Raw genomic sequence first — 20,300 nt, 5'->3', positions numbered from 1 at the left:
CTCAGAAATCTTCCCAGAGACATTTCTGCCAGGTGCTTCTAGATCCTGTGACATTGACAATACTAGCCATCACAGAGCATCCCACAGGATCATTGTGAGAGTTCAATGTGTAACTCTCTGAAGCACAGTGGGTGTTGGAGAACTAGCTGTTTCCTCCCTGTCTTTTCTCACTGAGAGAGCCCTGTTCACACCTTCACCAAGCTTTTCCAGACACACCCACAGACCACCAGTTTTCAGGCCAAGAGTCAACCAATCTTCTAGCATCAGAGGGGATATCTGGGGCCAGAGAACCTCCTTCCAACCCACAGTACAGCAATCAGGAAGCTGCTAGGAAGAGATGGCTTCCAGTTGAAACTCAAAATTCTCTGCTCAGGTGACATGTACTTCTTAAGGTGAAACAAAGACTAAGTCCCCTGGGACAATGTGCCAGCATAGCACCCTGGACCTGGAGGGTCCTAGAGAGCAGCCTAGATGTTCTGCCCCCTGGATCCTCACTGTTGAGCATGGCTCTGCTCCCAGGAGGCCCTTGAAATTAAAGGCAGTGTCTTCTCCAGCACAGGAACACAGCTGAATTTCTGGGCAGGGAACTGGCAGATAGGAGAATCCATTACCACAGGATTTCTCATCACTCACCTTCCCAGGGGGCCAAGGGGTCATCAGGTGTTTGCTGAGCACCCACTCATGTCAGGCCCCGTGCGTGGGGCTTCCCTTGCATCTCACTTGTGCTTAAATCTCACAGTCACTCTTGAGAGAGAGACTGCTGTTGTCCCATCTTGGGGACCAGAAGAGCAAGGCTTAGGGAAGTGAAGGCTCACAGTGGAAGAAGTGTATTTAGTCTTCACTGTCACCATTCACATACTGAATGCCTCTGTCTTCCTCTTTCTGAGGGCAATGAGGACAGTCATACAAAAGCCAGAGATGCACAGTCCCTGGGAACCAAGGGCCTGAACTTGAGCAATACTGCCTCTCAATGCTGAAAAATGCCACCTTTGAAATCTGAGGTACACTCAAAGAAAAGCATTCCTTCTACTGACAGCTTCCAGTAAATTTGTAGATTCCAAGGCCTTAAAATATGGCCAGGGTTAAAGTGCATCAACTGACTTAATCAGTCCCACTACTACCCATTTGAAATAGGGAGGAAGAAAAATATGAAGTTCTTGAGTCATTTTATAGAAACATACAAATACAATAACATCTGTGGAATGTGGTGACCTTAGTAATGAACATAGCAAGTGTGAAGCTATGAGGACTGAAGAGTCGCTGTAACTAGAGGACCTTGGCATGCAGAGTTACGGAGAAATGGCTTCTGTATTAGCTGTTATCAACAGCAGAGAAAGACCAATTGAAGAGAAAGGCACTTTTCATTCATTCTAAGTCCTGACGGGGTGTCCCATCTGAGAACTTGAATAGCTTAATATCCAACAACAGCTTCATACTAAATGCTTAATCCACACAGCATGCTTTGTGACGCATCAAGAGGCAAGGTGGGAAACTTGGAGTAAAGGACATGATAGCTGATACTGTATGCTTTGTGGGTCTCTGTCACACCTGTACAGCTCTGCTGACAGTGTCAAAGACAGACAGACAAGAGGACGATTAGTAACCGTGCTGTGCTCCAGCGATGCTGTGTTTATTGACATTTCTTTTATTTCATGTTGATGTTTCACTGTGGTACTGTACAATGTCATGTCCTTCCTTCCTTCCTTCCTTCCTTCCTTCCTTCCTTCCTTCCTTCCTTTCTTTCTTTTTCTTTCTTCCTTCCTTCCTTCCTTCATCCATTTATTTATTTATTTATTTATTTTCTTCTCCTTCTCCTACTCCTCTTCCTCCTCCTTCTTCTTCTCTTTTTTTTTTTCGGTTAGCATCCAGAGATGGGCTTCATGACATTTTCATATATAAACATCATTAAAGTCTCATTTTTCTGCTGCTGCCGTCTCCTCTCGCCCTCCTAGTAATGATATATTGTGTACCCCAATAAAGCATTCCTGGGGATCAGAGGACAGAGCCAGCCACTAAATTAAACATAGAGGTCAGGCAGTGGTGGCACACACCTTTAATCCTATCACTCAGGAAGCAGAGACCCATCTGGATCGCTGTGATTTCAAGGCCACACTGGGCTACATGAGAGAAACAGAACCAGGCAGTGGTGACACACACCTTTAATCCCAGGAAGTAATAGTGCAGGACACAAAAAGATACATAAGGCATGAGGAAACAGGAACTCACTTTCCTGAGGCTGAGGATTTTGTAGAGGTAAGCTAATTGCTAGCTGTTCTTCTCTGATCTATCAGCTTTTACCCCAATATCTGGCTCTGGGATTTATATCATAAGGCCTTTTAAGATTTGTGTTATACCTCCCTCTCTTCCTGATCACCTCTCTCTCCCCAGATAGCCTCCCTCCTTTCATGACATACCTGCTCTATTACCCTTTCTTGCCTCCTCCCCCTCCCTTCAGATTTCTTTCTTTCCTTCAGGGGCAGTCCTTTTACACTAAACTCTAAGTTTTGAATTTTTCATGACATGAAATATTCTTCTGGTTCTATCTGTTTATACATTTAACAATTATTTCTGTTATTTTCAGCTTACAAAACTAGTGGCCAGCTGAGGTTGGCAAACACTAGCCAAATTTAGTTCTCTCTCTCTCTCTCTCTCTCTCTCTCTCTCTCTCTCTCTCTCTTTCTGTTTCAATTGGGATTTATTAATCCCTAATTGTAACCTCATTAGGAGCTTTGGAGCAGGAAATTTTCTAAGGAAAATCAAACTAGAGAAACAAAGGTTTTTCTCTTTTTCTCTTTCTCATTTTTTAGAATAACGTTTTTCTTATAACCTGACCCTGCTCCCTCTCAAATATATGTTTCCTTTTTCTTTAATTATTATTGTCACACACACACACACACACACACACACACACACACACACACATATATATTCAAATAAATATTTGCACTCAACTGCTGAGTCCATGTAATATTTCTTGTATGTATATGATTATAGGGCTTCTTGAGGCCACCTAATACTGTATAACCATTAGGGAGATCATCCCTGGGTAGGACTAACACTCCTCAGCAGTCATTAAGTGACCACAGCTCTTAATCTAGGGGTGGGCCTTGTGAGATACTCCCATCCATAATGGCATGTCAACTAGTGTTGTCACTATTGGTGTCTTCTTTAAGCAGCCATACTGTTGAGATTTCATGGATGCAGCTTCCCTGTCATATCTTTAGACACAATCTTACAGCAGACTTCCTAGTTTTCTGGCTCTTACAATTTTTTTCCTCCTCTTCCACAATGTTCCCTGAGCATTAGGTGTAGGGGTTGTGTTGAGGATGTATCAGTGGAACTGTTTATCAGTCAAATATTACCTGCATTTTAACCAGTTATAACTTTATGTCATGGTCTACATCTGCTTCAAAAGAAGCTTCATGATTATGGGGAAGAGATACACTTATCTCTGGGTATAAGGACAATTATTTAGAATGCAGTTGGAGATTATATTGGTTTAGTACAGTGACAATAGTAGCATCTCCTCTATGATCCATGACCTCACTAGCTATGGGTAGTTGGCTAGGTCTACAGTACAAGGCATTATTTCCTTCCTGTTGAGTGACCTTTAAGGCATCTATTTGTAGCTGAAGTTTTCTCCAGTCCCACCTAGGCCACAGCCAAGACAAATCTCTCTCACCTGCCAGTCCCAAAGCTGCTCAGAGCCAGCTGAGTAAACACACAGAGACTTATATTGCTTACCAACTGTATGGCCGTGGCAGGCTTCTTGTTATCTAGTTCTTCTATCTTAAGTTAACCCATTTCTGTTCATCTATATGTTGCCACATGTTCCATGGCTTTACCTGCTGCCTTTACATGCTGCTCCCTGGACCACAGGCTGGTGTCTCCCCCAGCTTCCACCTCCCAGCCTCTCTTCTGTTTGTTCCACCTATCCTATACTTCCTGCCTGGCTACTGGCCAATCAGTGTTTTATTTATCAATCAATCATAACAACATATATTCACAACTACAGGACATCCCACAGCAGCTATTGGTCACCACCAAAACATATGTGCCACCATTTCACCTTTAGGGATTTCTTGCCATGCTATGATAATCATGGCTCATAAGTATCATAGCTGGGTAGGTGTCATAGTTAGGGTTACTATTGCTGTGATGAAACACCATGACCAAAGAAACTTGGCAGGGGCCAAGTGTGGGGTGCTGTTCAGCTTACACTTCCACCACACAGTTCTTCATCAGAGGAAGTCAGGACAGGAGTTCAAGCAAGACAGGAATCTGGTGGGAGGAGCTGATGCAGAAGTCATAGACAACTACTGCTTAGTGACTTGCTCCTCATGGCTTGCTCAGCCTCTTTTCTTATACAACCCAGAACCACCCACCATGAGCTTGGCCCTCCTTATCAATCACTAATTGAGAAAATGTCCCACAGGCTTGCCCACAACCATATCTTATAAAGGGATTTTCTCAAATGAGGCTCCCTCCTCTATGATGACTCTAGCTTATATTGACATAAAATTAGTCAGTACAGAAGGACTATTGATTGCTTTCCACCCTTGGCAATTCACATAGCTTCTTCCAGAACAGAGAAAGCTGGTGTTGAAAAAGAAGACTTCTGGATCAGATATACCTTGAATCCTCTAAATCCTGTGTCCAAAGTGTGAAGTGTTTTCAGCAACAAGGACTTACCTTCAACTTCTAAGAGACAGCCATGGGAAACAGCAATAGTTTTTGTTTTTATTTTTGTTGTTGTTGTTTGAGACAGGGTTTCTCTGTGTAGCTTTGGAGCCTGTCCTGAAACTCACTCTGTAGCCCAACCTGGCCTCGAACTCACAGAGATACGCCTGCCTCTGCCTCCTGAGTGCTGGGATTAAATCGTGTGCCACCACCGCCCAGCGCAGCTTCTACCATTTTGGGATTCCCTTGTACTCCCTTCATTAACAACTCACGAGAAGGTTTCTCATGCCTGTTACTAGAGTTTATATTAGATAGTCTATGGCTTTTATAGAAGCATATCATCCCAAATGGAATATGTTCATTAATGTGTGTGTACATATGTGTGTACATATGTGCATATACATATACACTAACAAGTAATATATATAATTTTAAGTACATATAAAGCAATGTTTTTCCCTAAATAATATCCTTAGTGTGATTTATCCCTCTTCTTTCTACTTCTATATTCTCCTTCTTCCCCTCTCCCTAATTACAGATCTTCATTTTGCCCTTTTGTCCCTTAGAAGAATCTTATCATTCTATTCCCCTCTCTAGAGCACCTTCCAAGCCTGTGGTCCCTTCTTTCTTCCCTGGTTCCTGCAGTTATTCTAGGTTACATAATGACATCTGAAGATTTGTCACTAGAACCACAAATGAAAGAAAACATGAGTGTGTTTTCTTAGGCCTCGGTACACCACTTAATATACTTTTTAATTACCTCCATTTATCTGCTGTCTTAGTTTGAGTTTTTATTGCTGTAAACAGACACCATGACCACCGCAACACTTATAAGGAAAACATTCAATTGGGGCAGCTAGCTTACAGTTTCAGAGGTTCAGTCCATTATCATCATTGTTAGGAACATAGCAGCATTCAGGCAGACATGGTACTGAAGAGGCAGCTGAGATCCTACATCTGGCAGGCAATAGGAAGTCAACTGAAATACTAGGTGGTAGCCTAAACAGAGGAAACCTCAAAGCCACCCCCATAGTGACACCCTTTCTCCAACAAGGCCATACCCACACCAACAAAGCCACACCTCCCACTCCTCATGAGATTATGGGGCCAATTACATTCAAACCACCACAACTGCCAAATTCGTGATTTCATTTTTTACATCTAAATAGTGTTCCATTTTGTATGTGTACCACATTTTCACTATCCATTCATCACTTGAAGCATTTGAATTGTTTCCATTTCCTGTCTATTGTGAATAGAGAGACTATGACCATAGATGAGCAAGTTTCTGTGAAGTACGATGTTCATTCCTTTGAGCATATGCCAAGGAGTGGTACAGCTGGATCAGATGCTAGATCAGTTTTTAGCTCATTTTTACAATTTCTACACTGATTTTTAGAGCAGGGGACCAGTTTGCAATCCCACCAACAGTGAATGAAGGTTCTGTTTTTTTCGAATCCTCCCCAGCATTTGTTGTTGGTTATTTTCTTAATCTTAGCCATTCTGACTGCGGTAAAATGAAATCACAAAGTTGTTTTACTTTCTGTTTTCCTAATTGCTAAGGATGATGAACACTTTTTAAGATATTATTTGTCTGTTTTTTCTTGTTCTGAGAACTCTTTTCAAATCCATAGCCCATTTTTTAATTTGACCATTTGTTTTTGTTTGTTTTTATTAAATTTATTTATTTATTTTACATCTATGGGATTAGGGATTTAGCTCAGTAGTAGAGCACTTGCCTAGCAAGCACAAGGCCCAGGGTTCGACCCTCAGCTCTAAAAAAATTAAAAAAAAATAAGAGAAATTAAAAAAAAATTTACATCTAGACTGCAGTTTCCCCTCCCTCTTTTCCTCAAATTGCCTCCCCTGCTCCCCTCCCACTGACCCCCAGTCCTCTTCTTTGTTTCTGTTCAGAAGGCTCTGACCTCCCATGGGTGTCAACAAAAAGTATCAGCAGGACTAAGCTCCTCCCCTTGTATTAAGTCTGGACAAGGGTACCCAGCATGAGCCATAGGGGTCCAGAAGCCAGCAAAATAGTCAAAGACTGTCCCTGCTCCCACTGTTAGGAGTCTCCCAAGAAAACAAAGCTACACAACGTCACATATATGCAAAGGACCTAAATCAGTCCCATGCAGGTTGCCTGGTTGTTGGTTCAGTCTCTATGGGCTTCTATGACCCCAGGTTGATTCTGTGGGTTTCCTTGTGATGTCCTTGACCCCTCTGGCTCATACACTCCTTCTTCCTTTACTTCAGCAGGATTTCCTGAACTCAGCCTAATGTTTGGCTGTGGGTCTCTGCATATGATCCCATTAGTGACTGCATGAAAGCCATCTGATGACAACTGGGGTTGTCACCAATCTGTGATTTAAGCAGAAAATCATTTCCTCCAGTTGTATTTAGTTCTATCATAGGTCTCTGGGCCACCCAGCCTCTGGGTCCTAGCACTCCAGGTAGTTTCAGGGTGGAGACCAATTTGTTTTTTGAGTTCTTTATATATTCTGCATATTAATCTTCTATCTATATATAGATGGCAAAGATTCCCTCCCACTCTGAGGGCTTCCTATTCAGTCAACTTATTGTTTTCTTAGATGTACAGAATCTTTTCAGTTTGATGAGTTCCCACTTATCAGTGATTGGACTTAATTGCTGGGCAAATGAAATCCTATTAAGAATGTCCTTTCCCACACCTATATTCTATAGCCTGTTTTCTTCTAGCAGTTTCAGTATTCAGGTTTCACAGTTATGTCTTTGATCCATTTGGATTTGGTTTTTAGATAAAGAAGTCTAGTTTCATTTTTCTAAACATATATATCCAGTTTTGCCAGGGCCACTTGTTAAAGATGCTGTCTTTTTTTCCAGTGTACATTTTTGGCATCCTTGTTAATTATCAGATGGCTGTAGTTAGGTATGCTCATGTTAGGATCTTCAACTTTTTTCTACTGGCCTATAGGTCTATTTTTGAGCTAATATCAAAGTGCTTTCATCACTATAGCTCTGTGATAAATCTTGAAATCAGGAATGGTAATCCCTCCAGCATTGTTTAGCTCAGGACTGCATTGGATATCTGAGGTCTTTTGTGGCTCCATATGAATTTTAGGATTTTTTTCTATTCCTGTGAATAATATTGTGGTAAAGTGATATTGGTGGCACACATCTGTAATCCCAGTACTCAGGAGGCAGAGGAAGACTGATCTCTGAGAGTTCAAGGCCAGTCTGGTCTGCATAGTGAGTTTCGGATAGCCAGAGCTTTATAGAGAGACTCTATCTGAAAAAAGAAGAAGGAGGAGGAGGAGGAGGAGGAGGAGGAGGAGGAGGAGGAAGAGGAGAAGAAGGTTGTGGTGGGTGCAGAGGCTGGAGAAACTGCTGTAGTTAGAGTTTTCCTGCCTGGACCACAGTCAGGACAAATCTCTCTCACCTGCCAGTCCCACAGTCGCTCAGACCCAACCAAGTAAGCACACAGAGACATATTACTTATAAACTGTACGGCCGTGGCAGGCTTCTTGTTATCTACCTCTTCTATCTTAAATTAACCCATTTCTATTAATCTATACTTTGCCACTTGGTTTGTGGCTTACCTGTACCTAACATCTTGTCATGGCGGTGGCTGGCAGTGCCTCTCTCTCCACCTTCCACTTCCCAGAATTCTCTTCTCTGCTTGTCCCCCCTATACTTCCTGTCTGGCTACTGGCCAATCAGCATTTTATTTATACAGAGTGATATCCACAGCAAACTGCTCTGTGGTTAAGAGCACTTAATTGCATTTACAAAGGACCTAGGTTTAATTCCCAGCACACATGCAGTGGCTCACAACCATCTGTAACTCCAGTACCAAGTCAAATGCCCTCTTTGGACCCCCAAGGGTAACCAGACACACTTATGGTACACATACATACATGCAGGCAAAACACATAAAATAAAATAAATCTTTCTTTAAAAGGAAAAATTTTAATTTTTGACTAATGTGGGCATTTTGATTGAGGTTTTATTACATCTGTAAATTACTTTAGTAAAATGGTCATTTTCACAATATTCTGCCATTTTACAATCATGGAAACCCTTTCAGTTTTTTAATGTCTTCCTCAATCTGTTTCTTCCAAGATTTGACGCTTTTGTTGTAGAAGTCTTTCACCTCTTAGTTAGGCTTATTCCTAAATACTTTATTGATTGATTGATTGATTGATTGATTGATGCTACTGTAAATGGGAAAGTGCCCAGGGTCTCTTTCTCAGTGTATTTAGTGGTGGTGTATAGAAATGCTACTGATTTTTGTTAAGTCAATTTTTTTATCTTGCTACTTTGATGCAAATGGTGATCATTTAAGGAAGTCTTCTGCTGGACTTTGGGATCTCTTATGTATAATGTCATATTGTGTGTAAATAGAGATAATCTGACTTCTTTTTCCCATTTGTATTCATTTAATTTCCTTCTCTCATCTTATTGCTCCAGCTACTGCTTTGAGCACTATATGAAAAAGAGGGAGGGAGGGGTGATGGAGAGGATGCTCAGAATTTGAGAGCACCAGCCGTTCTTCCAGAAGACTGGGTTCAATTCCCAGCACCTGCATGGTAGCTCACAACTATCTGTAAGTCCAGTTTGAGAGGATCTGACACCCTCTTCTGACCTTTGAGGGCACCGCACACACATGGGCACAGAAAAACATACAGGCAAAACATCTTTACACATAGAATAAAGAAAAAATAAAAAAAATTAAAGAAAGAAAAGGAGTGGGAATAGTGGACAGTCCTGTCTCATTCATGATTTTAACTGGATTACTTTGATGTTTTTCTCTGTTTAGGAAAATGTTGGCTGTGTGTTAGTTATAAAGAACATTCATTATGTTGAGGTATGGGTCCTCTGATCCTGTTGTCTCTGCAACTTTACTCATAAAAGAATGATAGATTGTGTCAAAGGATTTTTCTGTATCTAAGATAATCATGTAATTTTTTTCTTTAAGACAATTTATATGATTTCTTATCTTAATTAGTTTATATATGTTTGTTGAACTATCACTGCATCTCAGTATAAAACTAACTTGATCATGATGGATGATCTTCTTATATATAATTGTATTAGGTTTACAAGTATTTTATTAGGGATCTTTGCATCTTTACCAGGGAAATTGGAATATAGTTTTTAAAAGGTGTTATTCTCTCTCTCTCTCTCTCTCTCTCTCTCTCTCTCTCTCTCTCTCTCTCTGTCTGTGTGTGTGTGTGTGTGTGTGTGTGTGTGTGTGTGTGTGTGTGTGTGTGTGGTTTTGGTATTAGAGTTAAACTGACATCATTGAAGGAGTTTGGAAATACTCCTGTTTCTATGAGGGTTGGTTTTTGTTTGTTTTGAGTAACTTTAGAAGGATTGTTATAGATCTTGTTTGAGATTTCTGGTAGAATTTTGCTGTAAATCCATCTTGCCTGACTGATTTTGGTCAGAAGGCCTTTTATTATTGTCTCAATCTCCTTATTTGTTATTTGCCTGTTTAGTTTGTTGATCTCTTCTTGGTTTAACTTTCAGGCTTGGATGAATCCCAAATTTTGTCCATTTCTTTTAGACTTTACAGCTCAGTAGAGTACAGGTTTTTAGACTATTTTCTTGTACCATTCTGAATTTCTTTGGTGCCTATTGTAATGTTTCCATTTTCATTTCTGATTCCGTTCAGTTTGGTCCTCTCTCTTTTTCTTTCCTCTTGGTTAGTTGAGCCAAAGGTCTGTCACTCTTCTGTATCTTCTCAAAGAAATGATGTTTTTTAGATTTATTGGTTCTTGTATTGTTTTCCATGTTTCTATTTCATTAACTTCTGCCTGGTTTTTATTATTATTATTTTTTTGCCATATACTGGATTTTTGGTTTGTTTGTTCTTGTTTCTTCAAAAATCTTGAATCTCTTCAGTAAGTCATTTATCTGTGCTCTTTTTGATAATTAATGTAGGTACTCGGACTTATAAATTTCCCTTATAGGACTGCTTTTAACTCATCCCAGAGGTTTTGTTCTGTTGGTTTTGTTTGTTTGTTTGTTTTGTTCATTTGTTTCATTTTCATTTAGCTATAGAATTTTTCTTATTTCTTTCTTGATTTCTTCTTTGACTTATTCATTATTCATTAATGAGTAGCTTTATCTCCATTAATTTGTATATTTACTACATATCCTGACAGCAGTTTTCCCTCTGTCCCCTCCTCCCAGTCCCTCCCTCCTCTGTCTCCCAGATTGACTCCCCCTCTGTTTCCCTTCAGAAAAGAACAGGCTTCCCAGTGTTATCAACCAAACATGGCAAAACAAGTTACAATAAGACTAGACACAAATCCTCATACCACAGCTGAGTGTGGCAACCCAGTAAGAGGAACAGGGTCCCAAGAGCAGCCAAGAGTCAGAGACAACCCCACTCTGACCATTAGGAATCTGAAAAGATCACCAAGATACAGAACCATAGCATATATGCAGAGCACCTGGCTCAGACCCATGCAGGGTCCATGATTGTCACTTCAGTCTTTGCGAGCCTCTAGGAGCCCTGATTAGTTGATTCTGTGGGCCATGTTCTTATTGTGTCCTTGACCCCTCAGGCTCCTACAGTCCAGGCTTCAGTTTTTAACCCTTTTTATCCTTCCTTTTATTAGAGAACATTGTCATTAATATTTATAAAGTTACTGTTGAAAAGTGTGCGTGTTGATTGTAGTAATTTTGTTGTTGTTTGTCCTTTGTGCTCTTAGTCACATTTGTGTTTTGGTGATTATTTGTTTTTCTTCCACCGTCTCTTAGCTCTGCTTGTTCCAATCTTCACTAGAAGTATTCATTCCAGTATTCACTGCAGAACTGGCCTGGTAGATATGAATTCTTTAGCCTGCTTGTATCATGGAAAGTTTTTCTTTCTCCTTTGACTGTAACAGGGAGTCAAGGTTGTCATCCATGGCCTCTAAAACATGGAGACATTGCTGCAGGACCTCAGGCTTTCTAAGATTCCATGAAACAATCAGCTGTTGTTCTGACAGATTTGCCTTTGTATGTGTTGGTTTTGTTTTGTTTTTTCTCTGCTAGCTTTCACTACCATCTCTTTGTTCTGTGTATTCAGCACACTAATTGTACTATGTCATGGGAAGTTTCTTTTCTGGTCCTGCCTATTGGGTATTCTGTGTGTTTCTTAGATCTGTGTGTGTTTAACTTTCCTAAAATGGGGGAAGTTTTCTTCAGTGATCTTGTTGAAGACCTAATGCATTCATCGACTATTTTCTCCTTCTTCTGTGCCTATAAATAGAAGATTTGGTCTTTTCATGATATCCAAAAGTTCCTACATGTTCATCCATTTTTTAAATTTTTGAATACTCTTTGCTTATGTAATCTAATTCATCTACTTTATCTTTGAGTCTTGGTATTCTATCTTCTACTTGATCCATTCTACTTCTAAAGCCTTCCTTTGTGTTTCCTAATCGGATTTTTGAGATTTTCAATTTTATCTTCAGTTCAGCTTGAGTTCTCTTCACTATTTCTATCTCTTTGTTGAATCCAGTTGTCCAATTCCATATTATCTTTGTGTTTCATTCAGCCTTGTGTTTATGTTTTCTTACACAAGACCCAGGCAATTATTCTCTTTGAGTTCATTCTCTTTAAGTTCATTGATCTAGTTTTTTCTGACTTCTTTAAACTTCCTAATTCTTTGAGGTTTATGATTGTTCAACTAAATTCTTCGTCCTAGGGTTCATCTGGGTAATTCTCCCTGAAGAACATTTCTATGGGACTATTGAAGTGAGAGGAGGCAAACATTGCTTTGATTTTTCATCTTGTTATTGCAATGACACCTAGGCATATGATCTTCTTTGTTGCCTCTATTTCTGATATGGAAACAGCAGGCTGGGCTTACACACAGGATGTGCCACCCTGCCTCAACATGGGGTTAGGAAGGGTGTAGGAGGACCTCATCAGCCTGGGCTGGGGCCAGGTCTAGAAAATGGGAAGAGTAGTCAGGGAAGGGTCAGGCAGACTCAACAGGCTGGACCTAAGCACAGGATGTGTGGACCAAGATGAACGTGAAAAACAGATGTGGTGTAAGCAGCCTTGAGTTGATGAGAGTTGCTGGGGTGGCTTATGGGGAGTACACAGAACACATGTAGCTTACCTGTGTCTCTGTACACAGCCTGAGCTAGAGGATTCGAGCTGGAGAAGGGTCTGTGATCTAGTGAGTCCCAAAGGAAGGAAGAGATACTAGGAGGAGATCATGGTCCCTGGGAAGGGCTATCAGGATTTGGGGAGGAGAGTGCTCCAGAGAATACAGGTAGGTGTCCACACCACCAGTGTAAGTTAAGATGTTCCTGGGGATCAGGTGGGTCCCATGGAGAGGTAGAGGGTCTAGAAGGATATCAGCATCCCTGGGAAGCAAAAGTGTTGTGAGCAGAGTGGAGGGGTGCTGTGTCTGGGAGTGCAGGTCTGGCATAAGTTTTATTTATTTGTTTGAAAAGTTTATATATCAATATGCTGTAGCTTCATCATATCCACTCCCAACTCCTCTCTTCTCACTCTGCCAGGACACCCTCCCAACACATCTGCTTCCATTTCAAGTCCTCTCCCTTTATTTTGCTTTCTTTTGTTTTGAGTTGTTGTTGGTGTTGTCATTGTTGGTTGTTTTGTTGTTGTTGTTGTTGTTTTTTAAACCTCTCAATCTAATTAGTGCTGCCTGATAGAACAATGACTGACCTTGTTGGGTTGGGATTGCATAAGTCAGGTAAAAGCAACTATAGCTGTAGTGAATTCATGAGCACAACAGCCATGAAACATATAGAAAGACACATCTCCAGGGACACACTCCTTCCTGTCCTTCAGATCTTTCATTCTTTCTGCCATCTGTTTTGCAATGTTCCCAGAGCCTTGGTGACCCACTCAGATATCCCACTTAGAGCCAAGCATATAACAGACACTGAATCAGCATTTTAAACATGGGTCTCTACATTAGTTGCTGCCCACTGCAGAGAGAATCTTTTCAGGACAAGGTTGAGAGAAATATTAATCAATGGGAATAAACATAAATATTAAGAAGGCAGATTAACAATATGTCCATTTAGCAAAACAACAGCAATAGGTCCTCCCCTAGGGCCTAGGACCTCCTGAGCCATGGACTTTGGACCACGTTTACAGTACCAGGTGTGAATTCCCTCCCTGGAAATTCAAATATAATCAGAAATACCTCAAATCAGCTGGGTGTGGTAGTGCACACCTTTAATCCCAGCACTCAGGAGGCAGAAGGAGGTGGTTATCTGTGAGTTTAAGGCTAGGCTGGTCTGCAAAGTGAGTTCCAGGACACCCAGGGTTGTTACACAGAGAAATCCTGTTTCAGAGAGAGAGAGAGACAGACAGAAAGAAAGAAAGAAAGAAAGAAAGAAAGAAAGAAAGAAAGAAAGAAAGAAAGAAAGAAAGAAAGAAAGAAGTTCCTCAAATATAATAAAAAAGCAAGTGATTACACTATAACCTTCTTGCAACTATTGCACCAGTGAGAGTGTCTTGTATGGAGGGCACTATTGCAGCATTCAGGGTCATCACCAGGTAATAACATTGATGAGTTTTCTCCCCCATCAGCTTCCCAGTACTATGAAAGCTAGCCAGGATGGAAGAAGTTTCACGACTGTTCCAACTTGGAGTCTCTAAGTCCTGTAACAAAATGCTTTATGTCTTCAGCAATAGGGTCTAAACTGTAGTTCTGGTAGACCACCAAGAGCAACAGCAACAGGCTTTGCTGTTTTTGGAGTCTCTGAATCTTCTCTGATTAATAACTCTGAGGGAGGTACTCCATGCTTAGCACTGGGATTTACCTTTAGTAACTCATGTCTTTTGAGGAAAGCACAGTGCACCCATTGCTCACTAGTTTACATTTACTTAAGTTGTATTTTTTTTTTATTAGCTTACAAAGCAGTGTGTATTCATAGGATCTTTCAAACATAGTTTTGGTTTACCCATCCCACACACTCCTCTCCCCTGTCACAGAATCCATACCCTCACTTCAACCTTGAACCCCATTTTTATATCACAAGTGTTCTCTGCCCACACCAGTTAAGATCCCTTACTTTACCTCTCTAGTGGGCTCATTATAGTTTCCTGGTCTCTAGAGACACTCCAAATAAGTCTCACGTGCCCACCTCTAGATGAAAGGCTATAGGCAATTAATTGATGCTGAGAAAGGGTCTCAGTCTTCTCCAGAGATGAGTCCCTCATAGGTTATCAAAGCCCAAGAGGTCAACATTAAACATATAACAGCAGCACTAAATGGACTCAAGAGAATGTAGGTATTGATGCATGTATGGATGGATGGATCTATATATAAATAAAGAAGAAAAGGTGAACTTAATGGGAAAGAGGAGACACAGGAAGGGTTGGAGGGGCAGAGAAGTTACAGAAGGCTGGAAATGATGTAAATATAGAATGAATGTAAGAAATTCTCAAAAATTAACTTAAAGTAAACTTTAAAAAACAAATTAAACATATAAATCTAAATGTATCAAGCTAAAATTCAGAAATGACAGAGAAAATGTGGCAGTTATCTCCCAAGGCATGGGTTATTTTACTTACTAGGGTATTTCCCATTACCATCTATTTTCTGTAGACTTTTAATTGGCCTTTTCACTTTATGTATGTATTGGTGAAATTATTAAGGCCACTCCACGTAGTTAAAAGGGAGGTTTATTTTGTGGGCTAACTTACAAATGAAGGGGTAGGTTGCAGGGTCTGGCAAAGGTATAGCGCAGTCCGGCAGTGTTCTCTGGAGAACTCTGCTCGGTCTACCTCCAGCATCCAGGGTCCGGGAACCAAGCGCAAGACCTCTTCCCGATCCTTGGTCTTCTGCTTCCTCCCTCAGCCCCGCCTTGTGGGCGTGACCATTACCGAAGCCTCAATGGGGGTTGGAACTTCCAGGCCAATGCTGGGATGGCTATCCACTACATGTATGTGTATGCTGTGAATACATATGTGTATGCATATTTGCATATGCTGGGCATACATATGTTGGGAGTTGCACTGTGTGTGTATGTGGACACCCTAAATTGATGTCTAGAATCTTCCTCAGTTGCTCTCTCTTTATTCATTGAGGCAGAATCTCCCATCATCCACATCCAGAGCTTGTCAATGAAACAAGTTTAGCTAGCAATCTTGCTCTGGGGATCTTGTGTTTCAGCTTGCTGAACCTGAAGTGACAGGGACCACAGTGCAAACACAGCATGTGCCTGGGGCCCTGGATCCAAATTCTAGTCCACACGCTTCTGCTGACAGGTCTTTAATTTCTGAACCATCTTGCTGCACCAGGGATTTCTGAAGTGTGACAGAACTGCAAAGGATTTAGATGTGTGCTTGGTAACAGATACATTCCAGCTGGAAGATCTTGTAGAGCATGGCTTTGGAGGAACTTAGCCCTCCCTTTGCACCTGGGGCAGACATGGCCTAAGCCAGGCAGACCTTGGTCACAGACATGAGTGGCCAGCCTGGTGCACTCAGTAGATGTTAGAAGACAATGAAAGCAGATCTATAGATCCTGATTTCAGAGGCATGTTGGTCCCTGAAGCCAAACTCAAATGGCTGATTCTGTGAACTGATGCTACACTCTGTGAGTTCTCCAAATTTTCCTCAGCACTGTGGCTAGGACAGGACAGACACCTGCCTTATAGTTTGGGCATCTGTCAGGTGCTTGGATTCTGGTTCATGGCGCATTGTACTATTTGTCTTATCTTGAGTTTCTTCCAAAGAAGATGCTGAGATGAGATTTGTGGTCAGGTCCAAAACTGGAGAGAAGACACCTTGGATGTACTGGCTGGAGGAAGAGGGAGTAGGGAAGGGGGGAGAAAGCCAACAAAGTGTGCCATGGTGAACGGTGGAGCAGGTGACATCAAGAGTAAGTGTGTTTGTGTGTTTTCCATTGGCAGGACAGGAAACAGAGACTGGGAAATTTTTGTTATTCCTGTTTTTGTTTGATTGACTGACTGATTGATTGATTGGATTGATTAATGATTATATGTGGCATAAGTCTTAAATGGTCTTATTAATAAAAACAAACCTGGAGCTGGGTATTGGGGTGAACGCTGGATGATCAGAGAAGCAGAACAAGCCACAGCCACCTCACCTTGCCAGTTCCTCAGCTGATCCTGTTTCCTCAGACTGGAATCCTCTGAGTCCTCATCTAAAATGGGTCTCAGCTGAACTGTGCTACTCAAAGCTTAAAAGCTTAACCAGCTAAAAGCTTCTAGTTTCTGGTCTTCACACTTTATATACCTTTTTGCTTTCTGCCATCACTTCCTGGGATTAAAGGCTCACTTTCTGGGATTAAAGGCATGAGTCACCATGCCTGGCTGTTTCCAATATGGCCTTAAAACTCAGATATCCAGATGGATCTCTGCCTCTGGAATGCTAAGATTAAAGGCATGAGTGCCACCATTATCTGGCCTCTGTATCTAGTAGCTGTTCTGTTCTCTGACCCCAGATAAGTTTATTAGGGTGCACAATATTTTGGGGAACACAATACCACAACAGTTATAGCTCAGGAACTTTTCCAAACTCACCATATGGAAAAGCTGGCACTGAGCACCTGATTCTCTTGCCTCTGTCTTCTGAGTGATGAATTACAGGACTACACCACCATGCAGAGTGGTTTTTGGTTTTTGTTGCATGTTTGTTTAGAGCATGTATATCGAATTGTAGTTCAGGAGTCGGGAAGTTCAAGTAGAGACCATGACAGCTCAGCTTAAGAAAAAACATTATACTGGCAAGAGGGTACCTTCAAGAGAGAAAGGAAACTCCTTCCCCCAAAAGCTTGCTCATTTCTAAAAGAAAAGTACTGATCAATTAATAAGGGCCATGCTGCCATGTCTCCAAACATTCACCCTAGACTCTTTCCCCCATACTGCTACACTGGCAACTAGTTTCTACATGAGTTTCAGGGAGGACAAAAGACATCCAAACAATATCCACAAACAAGGCTTGTTGTTACCAATGATATCTGGAAGGCAGTCCAAATAACCAAGGATTGCCAGTCCTGGGGACAGGGACAAGTCCATGTCCTGAACATAAACTCTAAGGCATCCCAAGACCATCCCCACAGACCAAGAATCCCAGGACTTATAAAATGAAGTTGTCAGGACTGCAAAGGTGGGGGCCAATGTGATCTGTCAGGAGCAGACATTGATTCTACTGTCTGTAATCTCCCAGTACTCCATGGCCTCCTACAGGGATAGACCACAGCCCCAAAATTACAGATGGGAAAACTGAGCTCAGTGGAGATACAGGATCATACCATAGACTGAACAGAGACATAGCTGTGCATGTGAACTCACCCTTTATTCTTAGCACCAAAAGCAGCTCTGGCACAGAGTAAGACATTGATAAGTATCTGGTATGTAGATGAAGCATTATTATAGGTCAAGTGAATACTTGAACTAGAATCTTCTACATTCTAAAGGTCACATTTTTTGCACTGCACTGTTCAGACAAGTGTCCATAGGCAATTTGTTGTACATCTTAGACAGATGTCTAAGCTTATCCAATTATTGAAGCATGAAAAGAAGAAAGAAAGAAAGGAATGAAAGAATAAACTACTGTGTACAGTTATGTTCCATCCTTCTCTCCTTTATTTAGGAATCATTTCAGAAGAACATCCGAGTGAAAGAAGAGAGAATCTTTACCAAACAAAGTCCTTGGAAACAGAGGGTTTGCTCCAAAATTTCACACAGCTACTACTACTACAAAAATCTTGCCCAAGAAGCCAGGAGACCTTGGTCAGGGAAAGCTGGCATCAAGGTGTAGCAGAGAAGAGAGGACATCTGATTGAGATCCAAGACTTATTTCATCCAAGCCCAGATATGCAGGAAGATCCTCATCTAGTCATATTAGAGGGAGCTGCTGGGATTGGGAAGTCAACACTGGCCAGGCGGGTGAGGAGAGCATGGGAGGAAGGACAGCTCTACAGGGATCGCTTCCAGCATGTCTTCTACTTCAGCTGCAGAGAGCTGGCCCAGTGTGAAGAGCTGAGTCTGGCTGAGCTCATAACAAAAGACCAGATTGTACCTACAGCTTCCATCGGGCAGGTCCTGTCTCACCCTGAGAAGCTGCTCTTCATCCTGGATGGCATAGATGAGCCAGCATGGGTCTTGGAGGAGCAGAATCCTGAGCTCTGTCTGCACTGGAGCCAGCCACAGCCTGTGTACAGACTGCTGGGCAGTTTGCTGGGGAAATCCATACTTCCTGGAGCTTCCTTACTACTCACAGCTAGGACCACAGCTCTCCAGAAGTTCATTCCTTCCTTGGAGCAGCCACATTGGGTGGAAGTCCTGGGTTTCTCTGAGTCTGGACAGAAGGAATATATCTACAGATATTTTTCAAAGAAAATAGAAGCAATTAAAGCTTTTAACTTGGTTGACTCAAACCCAGTGCTCTCAACACTGTGTCTGGTGCCCTGGGTGACCTGGCTGGTCTGCACTTGCCTGAAACAGCAGATGGAGCAGGGAAGAGACCTCTCACTGACCTCACAGACCACCACAGCTCTCTGCCTGAAATACCTTTTCCAGACATTTCCAGAGTGTACCCTAGAGACACAGCTCAGAGGACTCTGCTCACTGGCTGCTGAGGGGATCTGGAGAAGAAGGACTCTGTTCAGTAAGAGAGATCTCTGGGAACATGGGTTATCTGAGGATATCGCTGCCCTTTTCCTGAAGATGGGAGTCCTTCAAAAGCAGCCCAGTTCTTTGAGCTATAGCTTTGCCCACTTGTGTCTCCAGGAGTTCTTTGCAGCAATGTCCTGCATCTTGGGGAATAATGAGGAGAAACATGGTGATACGGAAATCTACAGAATTGTGGAAACACTGATAGAAGTGTATGGAAGGCAAAACCTGTTTGAGGCACCCACCATACACTTCCTGTTTGGCCTTTTGGGTAAACAAGGGGTAAACAAAACGAGGAAGATCTTAACCACCCGCTTACATCTGCACAGTTTATGGGAAATGCTGGATAAAGCCAGGGCATTGCCCCAGCACCAACATCTCTATTCTACAGGATTGTTTCATTGTTTTTATGAGACTCAGAATGAAGAGTTCCTGACACAGGTGATGCACAATCTTCAAGAAAAAGAGGTGTGTGACCCGACAGATATGACACACTCAGTGTTCAAGACAAATGTGATGACAGATGTGGAGCTCATGGTGGTCACTTTCTGCCTTAAGTACTGCCACCATGTGAAGAGGCTTCAGCTGAATTGGGATGGATATCAGGGACAAACCCTGAAAGCCCCCAGGATGGTTCTGTGAGTATCTAGACACAGCCCTCTCTCCAGCGTCCCTGTGGATCCCATCAGCACACATGTTCTGAGCACCAGCAGCACTCTTAGCTGGTTCCAGGGCAGCAGGATACAGGTTACCAGAGGCATCTAACTGCTGAATCTGATCACCTTTCTCTATTTGGTGCTATGAGCCTTTATCTCTCCCATCCCTCAGGGAGAATCACCCACCTTCTCTGATTCAAATTACCTTCACCATTCACAAGGTTCAAATGGCCCACAATTACTGGTCCTCTCTCTTACCATGCTTTCTCTCTGAGAAACTGCTCATTCAGCTCCTGCAGGCACCATCCTCCTTGCCCATGACTGTGACCTTGGTTTCACTACCAGCTTTTATCAGTGA

The 20,300-nt window shown here is 41.9% G+C and overlaps 1 protein-coding gene across 1 annotated transcript in view; it reads left to right on the top strand.

The window, feature by feature from the left end:
* LOC118588328 (NACHT, LRR and PYD domains-containing protein 1a-like) overlaps window positions 1-20,300 on the top strand; it is a 54,296-nt gene that overhangs the window by 8,032 nt on the left and 25,964 nt on the right. Inside the window, exon 4 of the mRNA XM_036194580.1 lies at window positions 18,265-19,924. Within this exon, the coding sequence (XP_036050473.1) occupies window positions 18,265-19,924 (1,660 nt within the window). The remainder of the gene's footprint in view (window positions 1-18,264; window positions 19,925-20,300) is intronic.

The sequence above is a fragment of the Onychomys torridus genome, chromosome 8 (genome assembly GCF_903995425.1).
Source record: "Onychomys torridus chromosome 8, mOncTor1.1, whole genome shotgun sequence".
Taxonomy (NCBI): domain Eukaryota; kingdom Metazoa; phylum Chordata; class Mammalia; order Rodentia; family Cricetidae; genus Onychomys; species Onychomys torridus.
The sequence above is the reverse complement of the archived record's forward strand: the minus strand, read 5'-3'. Positions and strand labels throughout refer to the sequence as shown.